Raw genomic sequence first — 18822 nt, forward strand, 5'->3', positions numbered from 1 at the left:
TAGAAAATAATACAAGTTTCAGCTAAAAGAAATAGATTCAGGTGTTGGCTCTGTGGAATTTGGAGATCTTCCTGATGAAGATTGAGGCTGATCCAACATAGTCCGAGTCTTTATATCCCTGATGGTTGTTGTAGTTCAGCATCTGTGGAGGACCAAAGGTTCCCCTGGCCTGCTTTAAAGAGTAAAAAGTTTTGGGTGGGATGGTGGCCCAATTCCGATTCCAAAAGGGCTGAGCTGTCACTTGGTAGCACTTTGGGAAAAAGCCTTATCTGAGACTCCAGCCGAGGCAGATTCAGAGGCTGTAAAACCTCATGGGCTGAAATATCCTAGCTTGAGAGAAGCGTGGCCTGAATTTCTTGCAGAATAATTTAGGTTACAACGCCCTGTATGCCAAATTCTCAAGTCCTTTACTTCACAAAGGATATTGTTTCATGTTTCTAAAGCTTCTTAACAGAATATTTCAAGAGGAAAAATAATAACTATGTTTGAAATGCTTTAAAACAAAACAATTTATCTGTGTTCTCACACAGATAATTCGACCCAACAAGGAAAGCTTCAAATTTGACCATATTTCTAAGTCTTTTTTCACTTCTGCCCAACATTTCTCATAGTTATCTTTAAATCAGTTTAGGTTCTTAGCTGTCATATTAACCCCCAGATATTTTACTTTCTTAACTAGTGTTCGGGAATTAGCATGTTTTTACTTGAGTAGAATGTGTCCTTTTATTTAAAATGGATCTCTGGGTTATTTGTGGGGCATAGGAATTTGTTCCCCCCCCCAAAAAAAATATATAGTCTGGCCCCCCACAAGGTCTGAGGGACAGTGGACCAGCCCCCTTCTGAAAAAAGTTTGCTGACCCCTGCTCTGAACCATCTCGTTTTACTTTTTAATCTAGAGACGAACACATCTAAGCATCCTATAGTAGACATAATCTTCCCAAGACACCTTTGCCTTTCAGAATTTTGGGAGGCACTGAAACTCTCAGATAAGCTTGTTACTGGATTAACACGTGGTTAATGCCTAACAGATTGTTAGTGCCCAAGTGAACAGTTTAGGGCTCAACTTTTCGGCCATTCAAATTTTAATGCTTACGAGCAAATCAAACCTTGGCAGAAGCACTTTATTTATTTATCTGGAGAATCACCCAGAATCACGACATAATCCAGTTGAATTGTATCCATCAATCAAGCTGTGGTAGCTGGATACACTGAAATAAATAAGTTAGCTGAATGCCAAAAAGATTCTTTCTATTAGATCCGTTACTAAATAGTGGGCAGTGCTCATGACTCTCAAATAGTTAACACAAAGTATAAGGATTTAAATCAGTTTAGTCCTTTTGAGTCACAGTCCTAGGGCTGGTGTGTAGCTGTGTGCTTTGTGGATTTATCTGATAGATAAGATACTTCCTGAAGAAAGATAAACATGAAAGACTTAAACCTAAACCATACATCAGTGGTACCAATACATTATTTACCACACCTTATAACTGTTAGACATGGAAGTTTCACCTTCCAAGCCAGGAGTTCACATCCCTACCTGCATGAGGCAAGGCACTTTTTTTCTTTGGATTTTTTCTTTAGGGCAACTGCCTAAGAAAAACAAAAAACTACAGCAGGGCACCATCAGCATCAAGCCAGTATCTCAGCCATTGATCTACCTCAGGCATAGGCAAACTCGGCCCTCCAGATGTCTTTGAGACTACAATTCCCATCATCCCTGACCACTGGTCCTGTTAGCTAGGGATGATGGGAGTTGTAGTCCCAAAACATCTGGAGGGCTGAGTTAGCATATGCTTGATCTACCTTAAAAGAGCTGTCTTTATGTGTCTTCATATACTGGTGTCGACGAACTATCACAGGAGTTACATGCAGAATTCATCAGTGAAAAGATGCCAGAAGGATATCGTGAGCTGTGGTCTAAACCACTGAGCCTCTTGAGCTTGCTGTTCGGAAGGTCGGCGGTTCGAATCCCCGCAACGGGGTGAGCTCCCATTGCTCTGTCCCAGCTTCTGCCAACCTAGCAGCTCGAAAGCACGCCAGTGCAAGTAGATAAATAGGTACCGCTGTGGCAGGAAGGTAAATGGTGTTTCCATGCGCTCTGGTTTCCGTCACGGTGTTCCGTTGTGCCAGAAGCGGATTCAGTCATGCTGGCCACATGACTCGGAAAGTTGTCTGTGGACAAAGGCTGGCTCCCTCGGCCTGAAAAGCGAAATGAGCACCGCACTCCATAGTCGCCTTTGATTGGACTTAACCGTCCAGGGGTCCTTTACCTTAGTAATTTAGGAAGGAAAGTCTCTCATATGTCTCCAAGTTACTTTGCTAGAAAAGCTTCCGTTTTACGAAAATGGAAAAATCTTATCTTGGTGTATGGGTTTGTTATTAGTCTACAGATCTAAACACAAGGCTGTATTCTGCTCAGCAGGCTCATGGGTTAAACTTTTTCAAATTACAGTTTTAACAGCTACTCCTTACAGACCATTTTTGCATACCTGCCACTGATGGACATCTGAAGCGCATGCGTATCCAAAATATATTTAGTTATTTTGCTTTTAAAATTTATCAGCTATGTTTCTAGAAGAACAGTGATATTCCGTGAAGTGAAATATGAAGTCAGAAGAACATTTCAGTAACACACAGTAAAAACCATAGGGCAAATACTTATTTTCTAACAAGTCTTCACTTGCTTCCTATAATAAGCAGATCAGGAATGGCTCTTGTGAGCTTGATTAGGAAAGAAACTTCAGAGGGCTGAGATCATGCTAGAGAACACTCAGGGCCATTTTTTCCCATCAGTAAAACATGCTGTAGAAGAACCAAAGACCAAAGTTTCCAATATGAAACTTAGGAAAACTCTGGAGTTCAAATAAGTGAAGCTTCCTCCAAATGGGCCCTTTCCATTTAGACCATTTTAATCTTGTGTTTATAAACTGTGTTTATGGAAGGCTACGAGTGATCACCAAAGAAGGCTACAGGAATAATTCTGGACTAGTATATTTATGCAGAGATCAATACTTTTGAAACATGCAGGTATTTTTCAAATGTTATAGTTTCAGCTATATAAAATACAGCTTGCAGATGAGAATTGGAATATATGAAGTAGCTCTTATGAAAGCCTAAGTTCATTGGTGAAAGTTTATCCTTTTCCTTACAATGCCATACATGCTCTGGAGCAGGCATCCCCAGACTCGGCCCTCCAGATGTTTTTAGACTACAACTCCCATCATCCCTAGCTAACAGGACCAGCGGTCAGGGATGATGGAAATTGTAGTCCCAAAACATCTGGAGGGCTGAGTCTGGGGGTGCCTGCTCTGGAGGGCTTGACTGGATAGATAACAGTTATTCAGGTTTCAGTTTCGCATGTAGATGGAACAAGTTTTTAGAGCAATTGCTTAAGCCAAGCTGCAGACCTGTGTGTTTCCTATTTTGTGAATACTCCCAACACATGTTCAGTATGCTGCCACAATTCCTACTGTAAGTGATAGGATAGCAAACAGACAGTATTCACTACTCTGTTTATCACTGAAATATACTACATATGCTATACATATGCTATAAATTAATCTGCCCTTTCATGGGCTTCTCTTTGTCTGTTATTGTGTGACATTTCATTAGAAATCAGAGAGGGAGATCATGACTGTACAGTATTAAAAAGTGCATTTTATTTGGAGTTGTCAGGTATCCAAGCACATCCGTGTCCACCAAGTCCCGGTAAAAAGCCACAAAACACAAAAGATGGGATACCCTAAAACATCCATTAAGGGACACAGAGGTGGGAATGGAAAAGGGAGATGTTAAAAGCAGAAGCTGATTCTTTTTAAATGAGAAAAAAGGCAGTTCCGGTTCACTGTCAGGCCTTGAGCAAAGGGATCTTCTGACCATCCCTTCTAGGGAAGGGCGTGGTTTGCATTTTCTTTCATCATCGCTCATGTTTAGCATTTGAGTCGCTGCATTCCACTATCACGCCATTTCCGTTCCGTGTTATCTCCTTTCTGTTCCAGTCCCTCTCGGTGTAAAATTCAGCTAGCACAGGGCAGTGACTTGATGCAACTCCACCCCACGACCAGTTATCAGGAATCCAGGGGTTCGTAAGACCTTCTCTCACAACTGCCCAATGACCTGTGTAAAGAATAGTTTACAGAGGAGAAAGATGGGAGTGAATACTTGGCGGAAACCACCAATGGCACAAAGCAAAGGGTCTGGAATATGAATGTTGACCTTTGAGTGAATATCTTTTAGGAGCATCTAATGGCTTTGCACCTAATTAGTTCCTTGGAGGACCATGAGGAGACTCATGAAAACTGCTCATGCATCCAGAAGAAGATCATAAAGTGATAGAAAATAAAAAACCAACCCCCAAAAATGAGTGTATCACTGTTTCTTCTGCCTATAAAGGCATCTCCTAAAGGCAACTAATGCATTTCTTTAAAAATCAAGAGGAAATAGCACATTTCTAGGCACACTTAAAAGCTACATTTCTAATCTTCGTGACCCTGAAGGAAGTCTTGACAAAGGTAAACGTGTAAACTAAGAAGGAGAGATGTGGATCTGCAAACATGGCAAAATATGTAGAAACAGACCCAGAGGAGCTGCGATGAATTTCAGATCCCAGTTGTGTGCACGCTATTTTTAAAAAGAGACACATCTCTGCTTCATATGTTTACTCCAACAAACACAGATCAAACTCTGTGAACATACACCAATAATGAACATTGTGTATGTCGCTTGTAAAGTGTAAAATAGGCTAGGAGAAGTCGACATGAAATTTGCCACTTAACAAGTCACATACAACCTTTTGGCTATCAATCCAACCATTGTCATACACAATAAGGTATTAAAAAATAGTAATCAAAGCTTGATATTTTAGTTACAGATAGGTAGCCGTGTTGGTCTGCCATAGTCAAAACAAAAAAATTTTTTTCCTTCCAGTAGCACCTTAAAGACCAACTAAGTTAGTTCTTGGTATGAGCTTTCGTGTGCATGCACACTTCTTCAGATACACTGAAACAGAAGTTGCCAGATCCTTCTATATCAAATCCTATAGAATCCTATAGAATCCTATATCAAATCCTATATCAGATCCTATAGAAGGATCTGGCAACTTCTGTTTCAGTGTATCTGAAGAAGTGTGCATGCACACGAAAGCTCATACCAAGAACTAACTTAGTTGGTCTTTAAGGTGCTACTGGAAGGAAAAATTTTTTTTTGTCTTGATATTTTTAACTTCCTCCCAAAACGAAGCCTTACCAGTGAAAACCTTTTTCAAGCTGCGGCTGATCCAGATGTTATCCACGGACTTGGAGCCCTGAGGGTTCTTTGTGCTGATGTTTGTAAATGTGCTGGCGGGGACCAGGGGATGGAACTTCTCCCTCCTCAAGAGGTCGTGGTCGCTACTGTCGGGGGCTTGACTGAAGTCGCCTAAAATGATCATGTCTTTTTCTCCTAGGAGTGCGGAGAGCAAAAATAAATACAGGAAGAGTTAAGTGATAGGATTGTGGAGCAGGACCTTTATTTCTCAAACTCTGTTAAGGGTTGCTCGATCTCTGGAGTGGGGAGGTTGTGGCCTTCTGGGTGCTGCTGAACTTCCACCAGCCCTGACCACTGGGCAATGCTGGTTGGGTCTGCTGGAGTCCAACCGATTTCCCACGCCTGGCCCACAAAATACCCTCCCATTCTCTTATTCTTCCACCCTCAACTGCTCAAAGGTCTCTCCAACTCTGCCCCTTTTTTCATGTTGCTCCCCTGAGCATGAAACTTCTTCTGTGACTGTGGGTGTGAGGCCATCAACTCATCCATCAGATCTCTCCACAAAATCCACCTTTCCCCCCAGCAAGACCTCTTGACCTTGCCGTTGTTACGTATTAATCATATTCCACGTAGGTCTGAAGGCGATGTACCAAATATAATGAAAAACAGCCAAGAAGCAGTTAATGACAGCGCAAAAAGTAACAGAAGGTGGATTTCAAAACGAAGACACTGTGGACACTCATGGCAGAGGCCTATTTGTCCACCTGGGAAAGCCTGTGGGAGCAAAAATGTCCTTTCTGGAAAGTACAGATATTGGGCACCTGTGACATCCTGACAGCAATGCTGCTCCACAGAACAGGGGCAGCTACTCTGAAGGCCCTGCTTCAGTGGGGCGTTCACATCTACAGTGGTTGCAGACCTCCCAAGTGTCCCTATTTTCCAGGGACAGTCACAAAATTACAGGAGCCGTCCTGGTTTCTGATTTGATCCTGGAATGTCCCACTTTTCCTTAGGACGTCCCTATTTTCATTGGAGAAATGTTGGAGGGTATGGAGTTATCTGACCCCTGAGCCACCTAAAGGCAGCCCTGTAAAGGGAAGCTTTTAAAAAAACGTTTAATGTTTCATTATGTCTTTATATGTGCTGGAAGCACCCCAGAGTGGCTGGGGCAAGCTAGTCAGTTGGGTGGGGTATAAATAGTAAAATAATAATAATAATAATAATAATAATAATAATAATAATAATAATTGAACAGGACATCCTTATTTTCATCAGAAAAATGTTGGGAGGGTATGTGGTTGCTCCAAGACTTCATCAAGAACCAATTTTATGTAGACCTTTAACCATCTACAATGCTATAAAAGAACAATAAGCTTCCCTTTCCCAACTTTTAGATTGGTTTGACAGGTCTCATCACTAAAGAACCAAACCTCTAAGAATATAAAAACTGTGGGACTTCCATTCTTGTTCCAAGTTACACAGGCCGCAAACACACCATACATGACCCCCCCCCAAGCATGGGAACTGTAGTTTGCCTTATGGGACTACAATCCCCAGCACTATAGTCCCCATGATTCTTTGGGATGTACGGTGTACACACACCATAGTTAGCTGAAGCCATGTATCCAAATAGCTCTTGACAAAGATCTGCTGAAATACTGTATGTCAGTTGATCAATTGCCCAACAAGCCCCTGAATTTTTAAGACAGACAGACAGACAGACAGACAGACAGACACACACACACACACACACACACAGACACACACACACGTCATCCTAACAGTGCAATCTACTCAAAAGTAAGTCCCATTAAGCTTTACGTCCCTGGAAGGTGGGTATTGGATTGCAGCCTCTGTGGCTCAACTCTCCTGTTTCAATTTATGGTGTCCCATGTGACCATATAGAGAACACAGATTTTTAAAAATTCCCTCTGAAGGACCACCACCCACTGAAGATGTTTAAGAGTCAACTTTCTAGTAGCTACTTCCTCAATGCTTAAAACAATGTTGTCATAAATATTTGTAAGCTTCCTATAACTAAACACCTTTGGTATATCATTTTATACTTATTTTGCCTTTAGATTTCGACAGGATATATCTTTGCTAAATTTCTGTGTATAACTCCGTTCCTCCAGCTGCAACACTGCGGCTGAATTCTAAGTGAGCCTGCTTTGTTTAAATTTGATCTTTCCGTATAATCTGTTGCCAACCCTCTTTTCCCCCTCCGAGTTTCTTCATTTGTTCTGGGAGTTGACAGCGCTGGCCTTCTGCCTGGCAAGATAGAGCCTCATGCTCAGCTCCCAGACAACTCCAAACGACATGTTCAATAAGGATGCCGTGCTGACAAAAACCAGAGCCTCAAAATTCAATGAACGTCCCTAATTAACATGCTAAGAATCCGTAATACTGTACATCCGTAATACTGTGGGTGAAATGCACCCACGCAATGCAAATAGTGACTTCTGCTCACATGATACCAGGTGGCAAAGACTATTAGGTGCCTGTTTCGGAGGAAATTTATTACTTTTTGAGCAGGATATATTTTTAGAATATCTCCTGTTGATTCATAAGGCTGCAGGGGGAGTTAGGATGAAGGACTGTAGCTCAGCGCTGAGAACAGCTGCTTTGCACACAGAATGCGCCTGATTCAAGCTCTAGCATCTCCCCATAGGGCAGGGGAAAGACGGCTGCCAGCCTGTTTCTGCAGCCACCTGCTGCCAGTCAGAGAAGCCAGGACATACTGAGCTCAGTTCAAGGCAGCTGCCTACGTTTCTGCTGCTATGCAGGGTTTCAGCCAGCAGAGGGTGCTCCTACTCAACAGCACTATCTAGTATTCCAAGAGCACAGCCTTGCCATTGCAACATAGCAGAGCTGCTTCAAATGCAAAAACTACCTACCCTGATTGCATTTCTGTGCAGGCGGGAAGCATGCAAACCCTATTCAGATTTCTACAGGTGGCAAAACACACCTCTCTATGTGCATGGGGTGCACGCTGCGAAATAAGAAGAATGTACAAAAATCCCTGCTGAATGTAACCAAACCTAAACCCAGGCCATAGCTGTCAACTTACAGATTTGAAAATAAGGGACCAGCAGCCTCGAAAATAAGGGATCAGCAGCCAAAATAAGGGATTTTGCTTAGCTTATACAGAAATCTGGCACTGATGGAGCCATACTGCTTTGGCTGCCACTGACTGTGTTCTGCAGGGGGTTGGACTAGATGATCCTAAGGGTCTACAACTCCCACCAAAGAAGAGGGGCAGACAAAACTGTTGAACGACGTCGAGATGGCAAAGCTTACAGGCAGAATTAGAAACCAGGAAGAGGACCTCTTTAATAAAGAATGGGGAAAGGTTATAATTTAGTTGAAAAGCTATTGTAAAGAGTTACATACATTGGTAGGATTGACAGAAAACTTGTAGTAAAAATTTGAACTATGGATGAACAAAATATTTATAAAAATAGAGTTATGAAAGGGATGCAGAGGGGGAAATCACTACATTAAGATGCTCCACTGGTTGGAGGGTATGCTAAGCAGCACGTCGGGGCTGCCGTGGTCCTGGCGCGAGGAGTTCCATCAGCCCTTCCCCGCCTGAGAGAGAGGGAGGGAGGCAGAGAGACTCTCGCCCACGCCGCCCGCGAGCCCAGCATGAAGTGGTTGCGGCGCCTGGTTGAAATTTAAAGACTATCTTCAGAAACATTGTAAAATTAATGAATGTTAAAATGATGTTGGATTGAAAATAAGTGGCATTAGCAACAAAGTTAATAAGAATATGCAAAAACGAATTGATAAATGGATGAAAATATAGAGTTATAATATGTTAAGATATAGAGTTAAGATAAACGAAAGAGGGTAAGGATTTGCTGATTTGATTATTTAAATGGGAATACAAAAAGGGAGGTGTGAGGAGGCCAGGGAAATAAGATAATGAGTTAGGGTGACAAAAATGGATTTGTTTTTATTTTCCTTTTCTTATTTTATGTATTTTTCTATGTTTCTTTTATTGTATTTCTTTCTTTTTATATGATCTTTTAAATTTATGTCTTTGTAAAACTCCAATAAACATCTTTTTTTAAAAAAATGAAGTGGTTGCAGCGCCGCCGCGGCCGCTGAAGCGCCACCCTTCTGTCTCCCTCCCCATCCCCTCCTCGTCCTCCTCCCTCAGGCCGCCTCCTCAGCCGCCGCCGCTTCCGTCTCCGGCTTCCCCAGGAAGTCTCGCAAGAGAGGGGCTGCCTGCCTGCCCACCCGCCGCCACCCGTCTCCTTATGACGCGCCCCTGAGGGGGAAAAGGGAGAGACGGAGATGCGGCAGCTCGTGCGCGCACTCTCTCTCTCTTGCAGCGGAGGACCCTGAGCCGCTGCTTCCCTCCCGAGCCGGGCGAGCATGAAACCCGGGAAATGTAAGGGACATCGTCAATAAGGGACAGCAGTGGGACACGGCGCTGGGCTAAGGGAGTTTCCCAGCAAATAAGGGACGGTTGACAGCTATGCCCCAGACTTGCATCCCTCTGCCCACAGCAGCCAATGAAATGTCCACGAGAAGTCCAGAAACAGTAGAACAACTCCCCTCTCTGCATCCCACCTCTGTTCCTGCAGACAGTACACAGTCATAACTACAAGCCACGGATAGCCTTACACTGCACTCCTTTTGGTTATCCTTTCCTGGACCTTTTCCAGCTCTAAATATCATTTCTGAGACACAGTGGCTGGAACCGTCCACTGTATTCCAAGTGTGCTCACGCTATACTTGCTACAAAGGCATTACGACGCCGCTCGTTTTATTTCTGACAGGTATGCGATTGCCACATGGGATTTAACTGTGCTTTCCAATATGGTTGGGCTTCTGTAGTCTAATCTTCCAACGTAAATATCCATCCAAAATTATTCTACTACAAAGTAAGACCAATGGGGGAAGCCAGGGGGCGGAGGGGGGGGAACTAAGAAAAAAGAAATCAGTATTTGACTAAGGACCAGCAGGTAAGAGTTTTGTCAATATCACATGGTCTGGTAAATATCCTATTGTCACAACACAGAGTCTTGTAAATATCACAAAGATGTTAAATGAAAGCGAAGGCACATAGCGGTTTTCAAACGATATGCACCCATTGCCTTTTCACCCTCACAGTCTATAGGGCACCCATCATTTCATCTTAGGTTGGCTCCTCCTCAGTCGTTTTTTTTTTATTGTTTTAAAGAGAAAAAAGTGTTGGGACTCAGCATTAATTTGTTACAGTAAGTGTCACACTTTAAACATTTGGGGGGGGGGAGCTGCTGGTACATTGTTGCCATAAGTAAAGGTAAAGGGACCCCTGACCATTAGGTCCCATGGGGTTGCGGCGCTCATCTCGCTTTATTGGCCGAGGGAGCAGGCGTACAGCTTCCGGGTCATGTGGCCAGCATGACTAAGCCGCTTCTGGCAAACCAGAGCAGTGCACGGAAACGCCGTTTACCTTCCCGCCGGAGCGGTACCTATTTATCTACATGCACTTTGACGTGCTTTCGAACTGCTAGGTTGGCAGGAGCAGGGACCAAGCAATGGGAGCTCACCCCATCGCGGGGATTCGAACCGCCAACCTTCTGATCAGCAAGTCCTAGGCTCTGTGGTTTAACCCACAGCGCCACCCGCGTCCCTTAAGTACCACCCCCTTTAAAAGTTCTGCTCCTCCTAACTCTAACCATGCACACCATTTGACAATAGCAACTCCACATCCAACATGAGGCATGTAACGTGTGTGGAAATAATCAAGCAACATAAAGTATTTGTTTTCCAAGGTACCACGTCATCCTTGGGCCCCCCAAAAAGAGATCCCATCTCTCTGGGCTGTCAGATGAGACCAGGCATAGGCAAACTCGGCCCTCCAGATGTTTGGGGACTACAACTCCCATCATCCCTAGCTAACAGGACCAGTGGTCAGGGATGATGGGAGTTGTAGTCCCAAAACATCTGGAGGGCAGAGTTTGCCTATGCCTGGATTAGACCGTTGAAGTTCTTGATGCTCCCCTACAAATGGGGTCTCAGAGTAAGGCTTGCCTTCATTGGACTTGGAGGTGGGTGAAATACAGAGTTCTTCGACATTGTAGGAGACTAATCAGATTAGAAAAAAAGATGTGGTTCCTCTTCTCTGGTCACTGATTGGGATCAGCTCCATCATATTTGATCAGCTCTGGGCTGGCTCTTAGTAACAGCCAGTGTGGCCAAATTGATACAGCTGGCTGACAGAAGGAGAGGTGGCTTTGTGGTGCATAAACGTATTATGTGATCCAATCAGATGGGTGGAATATTTAGAAATTAGCCAGAATAGCAGGGGGTGGGGGGCAAGGGCCCAAGGGGGGGTGCAGGGAGTAGCTGCCCCCCCGATCCACAAATATTATTGAAAAGCATTGAAAGTGCTAAATTATCAGAGGTTCTGGATCACCACCCCCAGCAGGCGCCTGCTCTCCGCAATGTCCTATTGACAGTGTACTTTTACCTGTGATTTCCCAAGAAAAGCTCAACAACTTTGATTGCCTAAAAAATGCTGAACATCTTTTGCCCCCCCCCCCAAATCCTGGCTACGTCCATGGTGGGGAGCAGCCATGAAATTGGGAGCAACCACCGGAAATGTGAAAACAGGAAAGCATTTACGCTAACTCGTTTCAGTGTTCTCCCCTCAGCTATTTAAATAATTTTATTTAATTTCAAGATTTAACCGCATTCCAGATCTGAAACGGGTATGTCCGTGTTATAGTGAAGAGTTAGAAATTGTCCCAGGCGTGTTACTACACTGCACTTTTTATAAATTGCCCTCACTGTATGGAATCAAACATTTTGCTTTTGGAAACTGAAGGTCTGTGGAATACAAATAAATTTGACTCCGGCTCTTGGGTGGGGGATGAGAACTTGAAAATGCAACTTTGCAACCACCATTGCACTAAGCGCCGCTGAAATCAGTGCAACTTTCTTCTGAGTAAATACACTTTGGACAACGTTGAAAACCTCACAGACCTCAGAATGTTGCTGAGAATGCTTCCATTTAACAGAAAGGACATTACTATTTTCAACTCCATTTGAACCAGAAAGAAATCAATACTTGCCTAATGGAGAAGAGAAAAACAATTCTGGAAGCTGTGTTCCAACTTTAAAATAAATGTTAAAAAAACACACAAAACAACACCAATGGAGGTAGGCACTAATTAAATTGTGACACAGCATACTTGACTTCAGCTCCAGTCTTTCAAAGTATTGCTGAGTCCAAATCAGATCTGCAGAACTTTCTATGCTTCCCCTCCCCGCTAAAAAAATCTCACAAAAGGGTAATCAAATCCAGCAAAACACAGCTGATGCCTCGTAACTCAAAACAAAAATGACAAGTTGAGTATTTGTTAGCTGTACTCTTCACACACCTCTTCTGAAACTGGAGATGGGTGTTGATTCAGAATATTTTAAGCTGCTGACCTTGGAAAATGGAGCTAAGTCATCCAACATTTTTGGCCTTTGTTAAACAGTAAACAAATAGTGCTGGCCAGTCCTGTCTCCCAACAGAGGCCCAAGGGCTACATTAACTAAGGTGAAAAAGGGATGGTTTCCCAGAAGCTAACTACATCTAACTTAGCAGATTTAAGGTAAAAAAAAAAGGAATAGTTTAAATGCAATTGCTTATCAAAACTGTCATTGACAAGCACCATTTTGAAATACCATTCTATCTTTTCCCTAACACCGGGGGGATGCTATTTTTAAAATGATGCCTCCTAAGACACATGGGTTTGCCATCTAAAAAGGAATACAACTATTTTTTTTTTTGAACAACTGTTCCTTCCCATATTCAAATTTCATGCACATTTAATCAATGAACTGACTAAAATGTATGTGATTCATTGACTGGCTTTTTAAATTGGATACCAGTCTACTTGAAGTAGGTCTTCTGATGATGCCAAAATGTCATCTCCCAGGCATTCCCAGGGACGCGGGTGGCGCTGTGGTTTAAACCACTGTGCCGCTTGGGTTTGCCGATCGGAAGGTTGGCGGTTCAAGTCCCCGTGACGGGGTGAGTTCCTATTGTTTGGTCCCAGCTCCTGCCAACCTAGCAGTTCGAAAGCACGTCAAAGTGCAAGTAGATAAATAGGTACCACTCCAGCGGGAAGGTAAACAGCATTTCCGTACGCTGCTCTGGTTCACCAGAAGCGGCTTAGTCATGCTGGCCATATGACCCGAAAAACTGTTTACGGAAGTGGACAAACGCCGGCTCCCTCGGCCAGTAAAGCAAGATGAGCGCTGCAACCCCAGAGTCGTTCGCGACTGGACTTAACTGTCAGGGGTCCCTTTACCTTTACCTTTAGGTATTCCCTACAAATCTAGCCTGCAAAAGGTAAAACGGCTGATTGCAGGGGCTGTTTGGATCCAGCCTGCAAATGGGCAACTTCTAAAGGGCCTTGTGTCAAAGAAGCACCCCTCGCCAAGGAACTATTGGGGCATATGAAACTGCTGAGAATTGACACAGCTTTTGAAAATAAACAGTGCAATTCTGTGCATATCTATTCAAAAATAAATCCCACTTAACAGGTAAGTGTGTGCAGATTGCAGCTTAAGTAGATGAAGAGTCCCATCTGCTAGTTTTTATTGTTTTTAAGCAAACTGCTTGACGCTGAAGAAAAACATGGCCTTACCTTTCAGTGTTTCCTGCAGCGTCTGTGCAAAGGCTGCTAATTTATGACTATCGTGGTTTTTCACAGCATTTTCTCCCACTGAGGGCAAAGGAGTCAGATGAAGGTTAACCAGCGTTAGGTCATTCAGTCCGACCTGGACAGGTGCAAGCAATGTGTTAGTATTAATTACATTTATTTGTCGCTTACTACATAAAATGTATTGAAGGAAACACGACAAAAGTGTTGGCAGCCACAAAACTCTGTCATCTAAGTTTCAAGAAAACAGCTTTTTGTGCCCAGTTATGACATGCACACACATTTGAATAACCCAGATTTGTTCCCTTAAGAAAGACGCCCTCAGACATCAATGCCAAACTTCAAACACAGCACCTTTAAAAAACATTCCCTTATTCACATTCACCCGTCAGCAGTTACTATCAAAATGACCATGCCATATGTACAAAGAGACAAGTGTATTATTAAACAATCAAAAGTAAATGGTTGTTGTTAAGTTGTGGGTGAACATATCAGACGACACAGCAATTCTTCAAACAGCTCTTGTTTATTCACAGGCCAGAACAGAACTGAACTGAAGGGTTCAGCCAGCCTGCTTATATAGAGCTCCAGTACAATGCAACTGTAACAACTTTCTGTAACTATCCAATCACTGAACATCACTTTCAATCCCTTATTTGCATATGTGGACCTGAGTGAAAACTATCTACAGTACCCCCCTGCTGGCCCAGGGTGAGAATTTCAGTACATAACAGTTGTTCTGTTTGTACATATATGAGAAATGATATACAGTGGTACCTCGGTTTATGAACTTAATCCGCTCCGGAAGTCCGTTCTTAAACTGAAACTGTTCTTAAACCAAGGTGCGCCTTCCCTACTGAGGCCTTGCACCACTGGTGCCCTTCCATCATTCAATTCTGTTCTTAGACCGAGGTAAAGTTCTCAAACCAGGACACTATTTCTGGTTTTGCGGAATTTGTGAACCGAATCTTTCTTAAACAGGACTGTTTTTAAACCGAGGTATACGGTATACTAATAATGATCTCCATTCTCCAGCATTGGCACCGATTTCTGGCGAGCTCTTGTGAGGTCTCACAGAAATCACGTGAGATCTCAATGGAGCCTGCCGCCATGGCGCAACCCAGGTAAGGGATGCAAGAGTGATGGCACTTCCTGTTTTGCCTCAAGCCCTTGGCTTGCGTTGACAGACCTTTGACCAAGCATGGCCCTTGAATTCCTCCCTCGAGGATGTAATACAGCTGAGAACATGCCCATGCTCTCGATTTCTTTCACTCAAGAACTCTTGCGCACTGTTACCTTGAAATGTGCAACGTAAGGGTGAGGATACGTCTGCCTCCCATTGCCATTGGTGGGGGGATTCTCGTGGGAGATGGCATTCTTCAGTTCAATCCCTGCTGTTGTGTCCCACAGGAAGCCAGAATATTCGACGCACTGAGAGGCAAAGACAATCCGATATTCAAAAATATATAGATCCACTCACACTCTGATTCTTTCCTTTCCCCTCAGCCCACTTAACAATGAGTTTCCAAAAATGAACTGAATTGACAGCAAGGATTAGTTGGGCATCCATAGCTGAATCCATGTACTGAATTTGTATGAGTGTGGGTGGTATCTACTCTTAGTAAGGTAAAGGTAAAGGTGAAGGTACCCCAGACCATTAGGTCCAGTCGTGGCCGACTCTGGGGTTGCGGTGCTCATCTCGCTTTATTGGCCGAGGGAGCCGGTGTACAGCTTCTGGGTCATGTGGCCAGCATGACTAAGCCGCTTCTGGCGAACCAGAGCAGCGCACAGAAATGCTGTTTACCTTCCCGCCGGAGCGGTACCTATTTATCTACTTGCACTTTGATGTGCTTTCGAACTGCTAGGTTGGCAGGAGCAGGGACCGAGCAACGGGAGCTCACCCCGTTATGGGGATTCGAACCGCCGACCTTCTGATCGGCAAGTCCTAGGCTCTGTGGTTTAACCCACAGCGCCACCCACGTCCCATCTACTCTTAGTAGACCCATTTAAATTTATGGACTTACATTAGCTGTATCTATTAACCTCAATGGGTCAACTCTGAGTAGGAGAGTGCATACAACTGTGATCAGGGTGTTGGGGGTTTTTGTGTGTGTAAATGTATGCTTTTATTACCATCTCCAGAAGGATACCACATATTTATGTTATATTTACAATTCAACAGGATATCCTCTTATGTGCAGGTACTTTTTAATAGTTGTTTTCACATTGTCAGTGAGCCACTAGATTAGTCGTTTCGAAACCCATAAACAAATAAATATACTGTCTGGGTTTGTGGCTAGCAGGGACATTATACGCACAAATACGTTTTATATTTAAAATGCATCGACAATAAAACTCTTTGCTTTCCTGGCACAAAACTTGCTGCAGTCGGACAGAAATAAGCATTTCCAAAATCAATAACAAGGTCCAGGAGAAAAGCCAGTTATGAGTAGTCAGCTCAAAGCAGAACTGAAATGCAGTCCTTGGCAAAAACAAAAACCATAGAAGCTTTTTGCTCAAAACAAGGGGTAGCTATGTCCTCAGCTGGACAAAAACACAATGTTGTGGAAAGGTCATGGCATGCAGACTAGAGTACCGTATTTTTCGCCCTATAGGATGCACTTTTTCCCCTCCAAAAATTAAGGGGAAATGTGTGTGCGTCCTATGGAGCGAATGCAGGATCCTTGGCTTCAGCGGTAGCAACACGAAGCCTCCAAAGCGCAGAGGGAGCGCTCCCTCCGCGCTCCGGAGGCTTAGTGTTGCTTTCGCTGAAGCCTGGAGAGCGAGAGGGGTCAGTGCGCACCGACCCCTCTCGTTCTCCAGGCTTCAGGGACAGCCGCCTTAAGCCTTCGGAGCGCAGCGTGAGTTCCCGCTGCACTCCGCAGGCTTTGGGTTCCTTTCGCTGAAGCCAGGAGAGTCTTGCTCTCCCGGCTTCAGCGAAAGGAACCCAAAGCCTGCAGAGCTCAGCGGGAACTCACGCTGCGCTCCGAAGGCTTCAGGGATAGCCACCAAGACACAAGTCAAGACAGCTAGCGGGATGGATCCCGCTGGCTGTCTTGGTTTCTTTGCTCTTTGGGGCTGGGGGGGGGGGACCCGGGCTTCCCCCGGCAGCCCCGAGAAGCTCTGGGAGAAGTGGACAGGCTGCGCACAGCCTGTCCGCTGCTCTTTGGGGCTGGGGGGGGGGGAATATTTTTTTTCTTGATTTCCCCCTCTAAAAGCTAGGTTCGCCTTATGGTCCGGTGCGCCTTATGGAGCGAAAAATACGGTACCTTGTGAGGCTGGCCTGAGGGCTTCTCAGAAACCGCTGTCTTCCAGCATCCTCGAGGGCCCTTCCATTTCCGGATGTTTGGCAGGGTTGGCTGGTTCAACTCCATGCAAAACTATAAAGGGACCAAGCAAACAAATAACAGCCATTACATATGGGGATACCTATCTTGTGAGAGAGGAGAGGATTAACCCAGGCTACCTGGTGAAGAATATTCCCAAAAGCTTCATTTTTTAGCTGGCTCACATCCCTTTTCTCCGTGCGCAATTTTTTCAGTGTTGCTATCTTACGTTCGGCATTGCAGACCTTCACGTTGAAAGCAAACGGAAAGCCTTTAAAATTGCCTTGATTTGCAAATTAACAGGAGGCCAAACCGTTTAAGGAAAACAAATAGATGTAAGAAAAGCTACAGGGAAGCGGGGAAGGAAGAAAGGCTTCACAGCAAGAGCATCAGCGTCGGGGTTTTTTTTTAATAAAAAAACCCCGATTCAGCAAAATTCAAAACACTGGGGAGAAGAATAAAGCAGCAAAGGCAACTCTACAGTTTTTCAGTGAAGCGGCACTGCTTTATGCCAGGTAGAATGCCAGACTGAGGATTGTGAGGTGACCTCCACAGTCAGAACAAGCCGAAGAATAAAGCGTCTGTTATTTAAAATAAAAATAAAAATGAAAATGAATGCCCTCTCCATAGGAAGGGGAGCTGGCTAGTCTCCCTAGTGTTTCAGTCGAGGCTCATGCGCTCTCACACACTCTCTCTCTCTCTCTTTCTTTTTAAATTAAATTTTATTTAACATAATTATTACAAAATACAAGCAAAATATATACAAATACATACATACATATATTTTTCAGATAAGCACACATATATAAAAAAGAACAAAAAAGAAAAAAGAAAGAAAAGAAAAAGAAAAAATAAGAAGAAAAATTGGAAGAAGAAAAATTGGAAGAATTTCTTCCAAATTTATTCTACAAATCTCAATAATAAAATTTCACTGATTGACTTCCATCGCTTACACTGCACTTCCTATATACATTTTAAGCAAATATGTATCTGTTATTCTGTATTTTCCCCCGTATTGTTTCTGGATTATATTTTTTTGGTTTTTGTCTTATCAAATCAGTCAGCTTTGCTAATTCCAAGTATTCACATAATTTATTCAGCCATTCTTCTTTGCTTGGAACGTAATTCCAGGCTCATGCTCTCTGAACATCCCACCCGACCCTTTTTAAAAAGAGCTGGCTGCTAGCATATTGCGTATTGCTGACTGGGCTCAAAAATGGGATTCTCAGTTAAGTCAGGAGAAGTCAGTGCTAAATGTTAGCCACCATATTTCTAGCACCCATTTCTGGCAACATAAACCAAAGTCACCTCTCTTCTTAAGTCTGAACCAAAAGCTACCAATAAAAAATATAGACCTGGATCCTAAATTGCTCCTTTATTCACGTAAAGGGGGGGGGATTTCCACCAACTCCTGCCTTCACCTGGAGCCCCTCCCACAGCATATTCTACCCCATTCCCAAGGGCCCCCCAACTTTCAGAAGCCGATTTTCAAGGAGACCGCAGAGCAAAGAGAAAGAAAGGCTGAAAAGAGCAGTTTCATGAACTGTGTTTTGTTGGTGGGAGGAAAGTAAGGATCCAAGCCAAGTTGAGGATTG

General features: G+C 43.7%; 1 protein-coding gene across 1 annotated transcript in view; it reads right to left on the reverse strand.

The window, feature by feature from the left end:
* Window positions 1-3637: 3637 nt before the first annotated feature.
* EEPD1 (endonuclease/exonuclease/phosphatase family domain containing 1) overlaps window positions 3638-18822 on the reverse strand; it is a 62786-nt gene continuing 47601 nt past the window's right edge. The window contains exons 3-7 of the mRNA XM_083578074.1: window positions 17171-17281; window positions 15198-15332; window positions 13887-14019; window positions 5245-5439; window positions 3638-4116 (exon numbers count right to left, since the gene is read on the reverse strand). Coding sequence (XP_083434200.1) covers window positions 3917-4116; window positions 5245-5439; window positions 13887-14019; window positions 15198-15332; window positions 17171-17281 — 774 coding nt within the window. The 3' untranslated portion in view covers window positions 3638-3916. The remainder of the gene's footprint in view (window positions 4117-5244; window positions 5440-13886; window positions 14020-15197; window positions 15333-17170; window positions 17282-18822) is intronic.

Source organism: Podarcis filfolensis (assembly GCF_964270895.1).
Source record: "Podarcis filfolensis genome assembly, chromosome: 12".
Lineage (NCBI taxonomy): Eukaryota > Metazoa > Chordata > Lepidosauria > Squamata > Lacertidae > Podarcis > Podarcis filfolensis.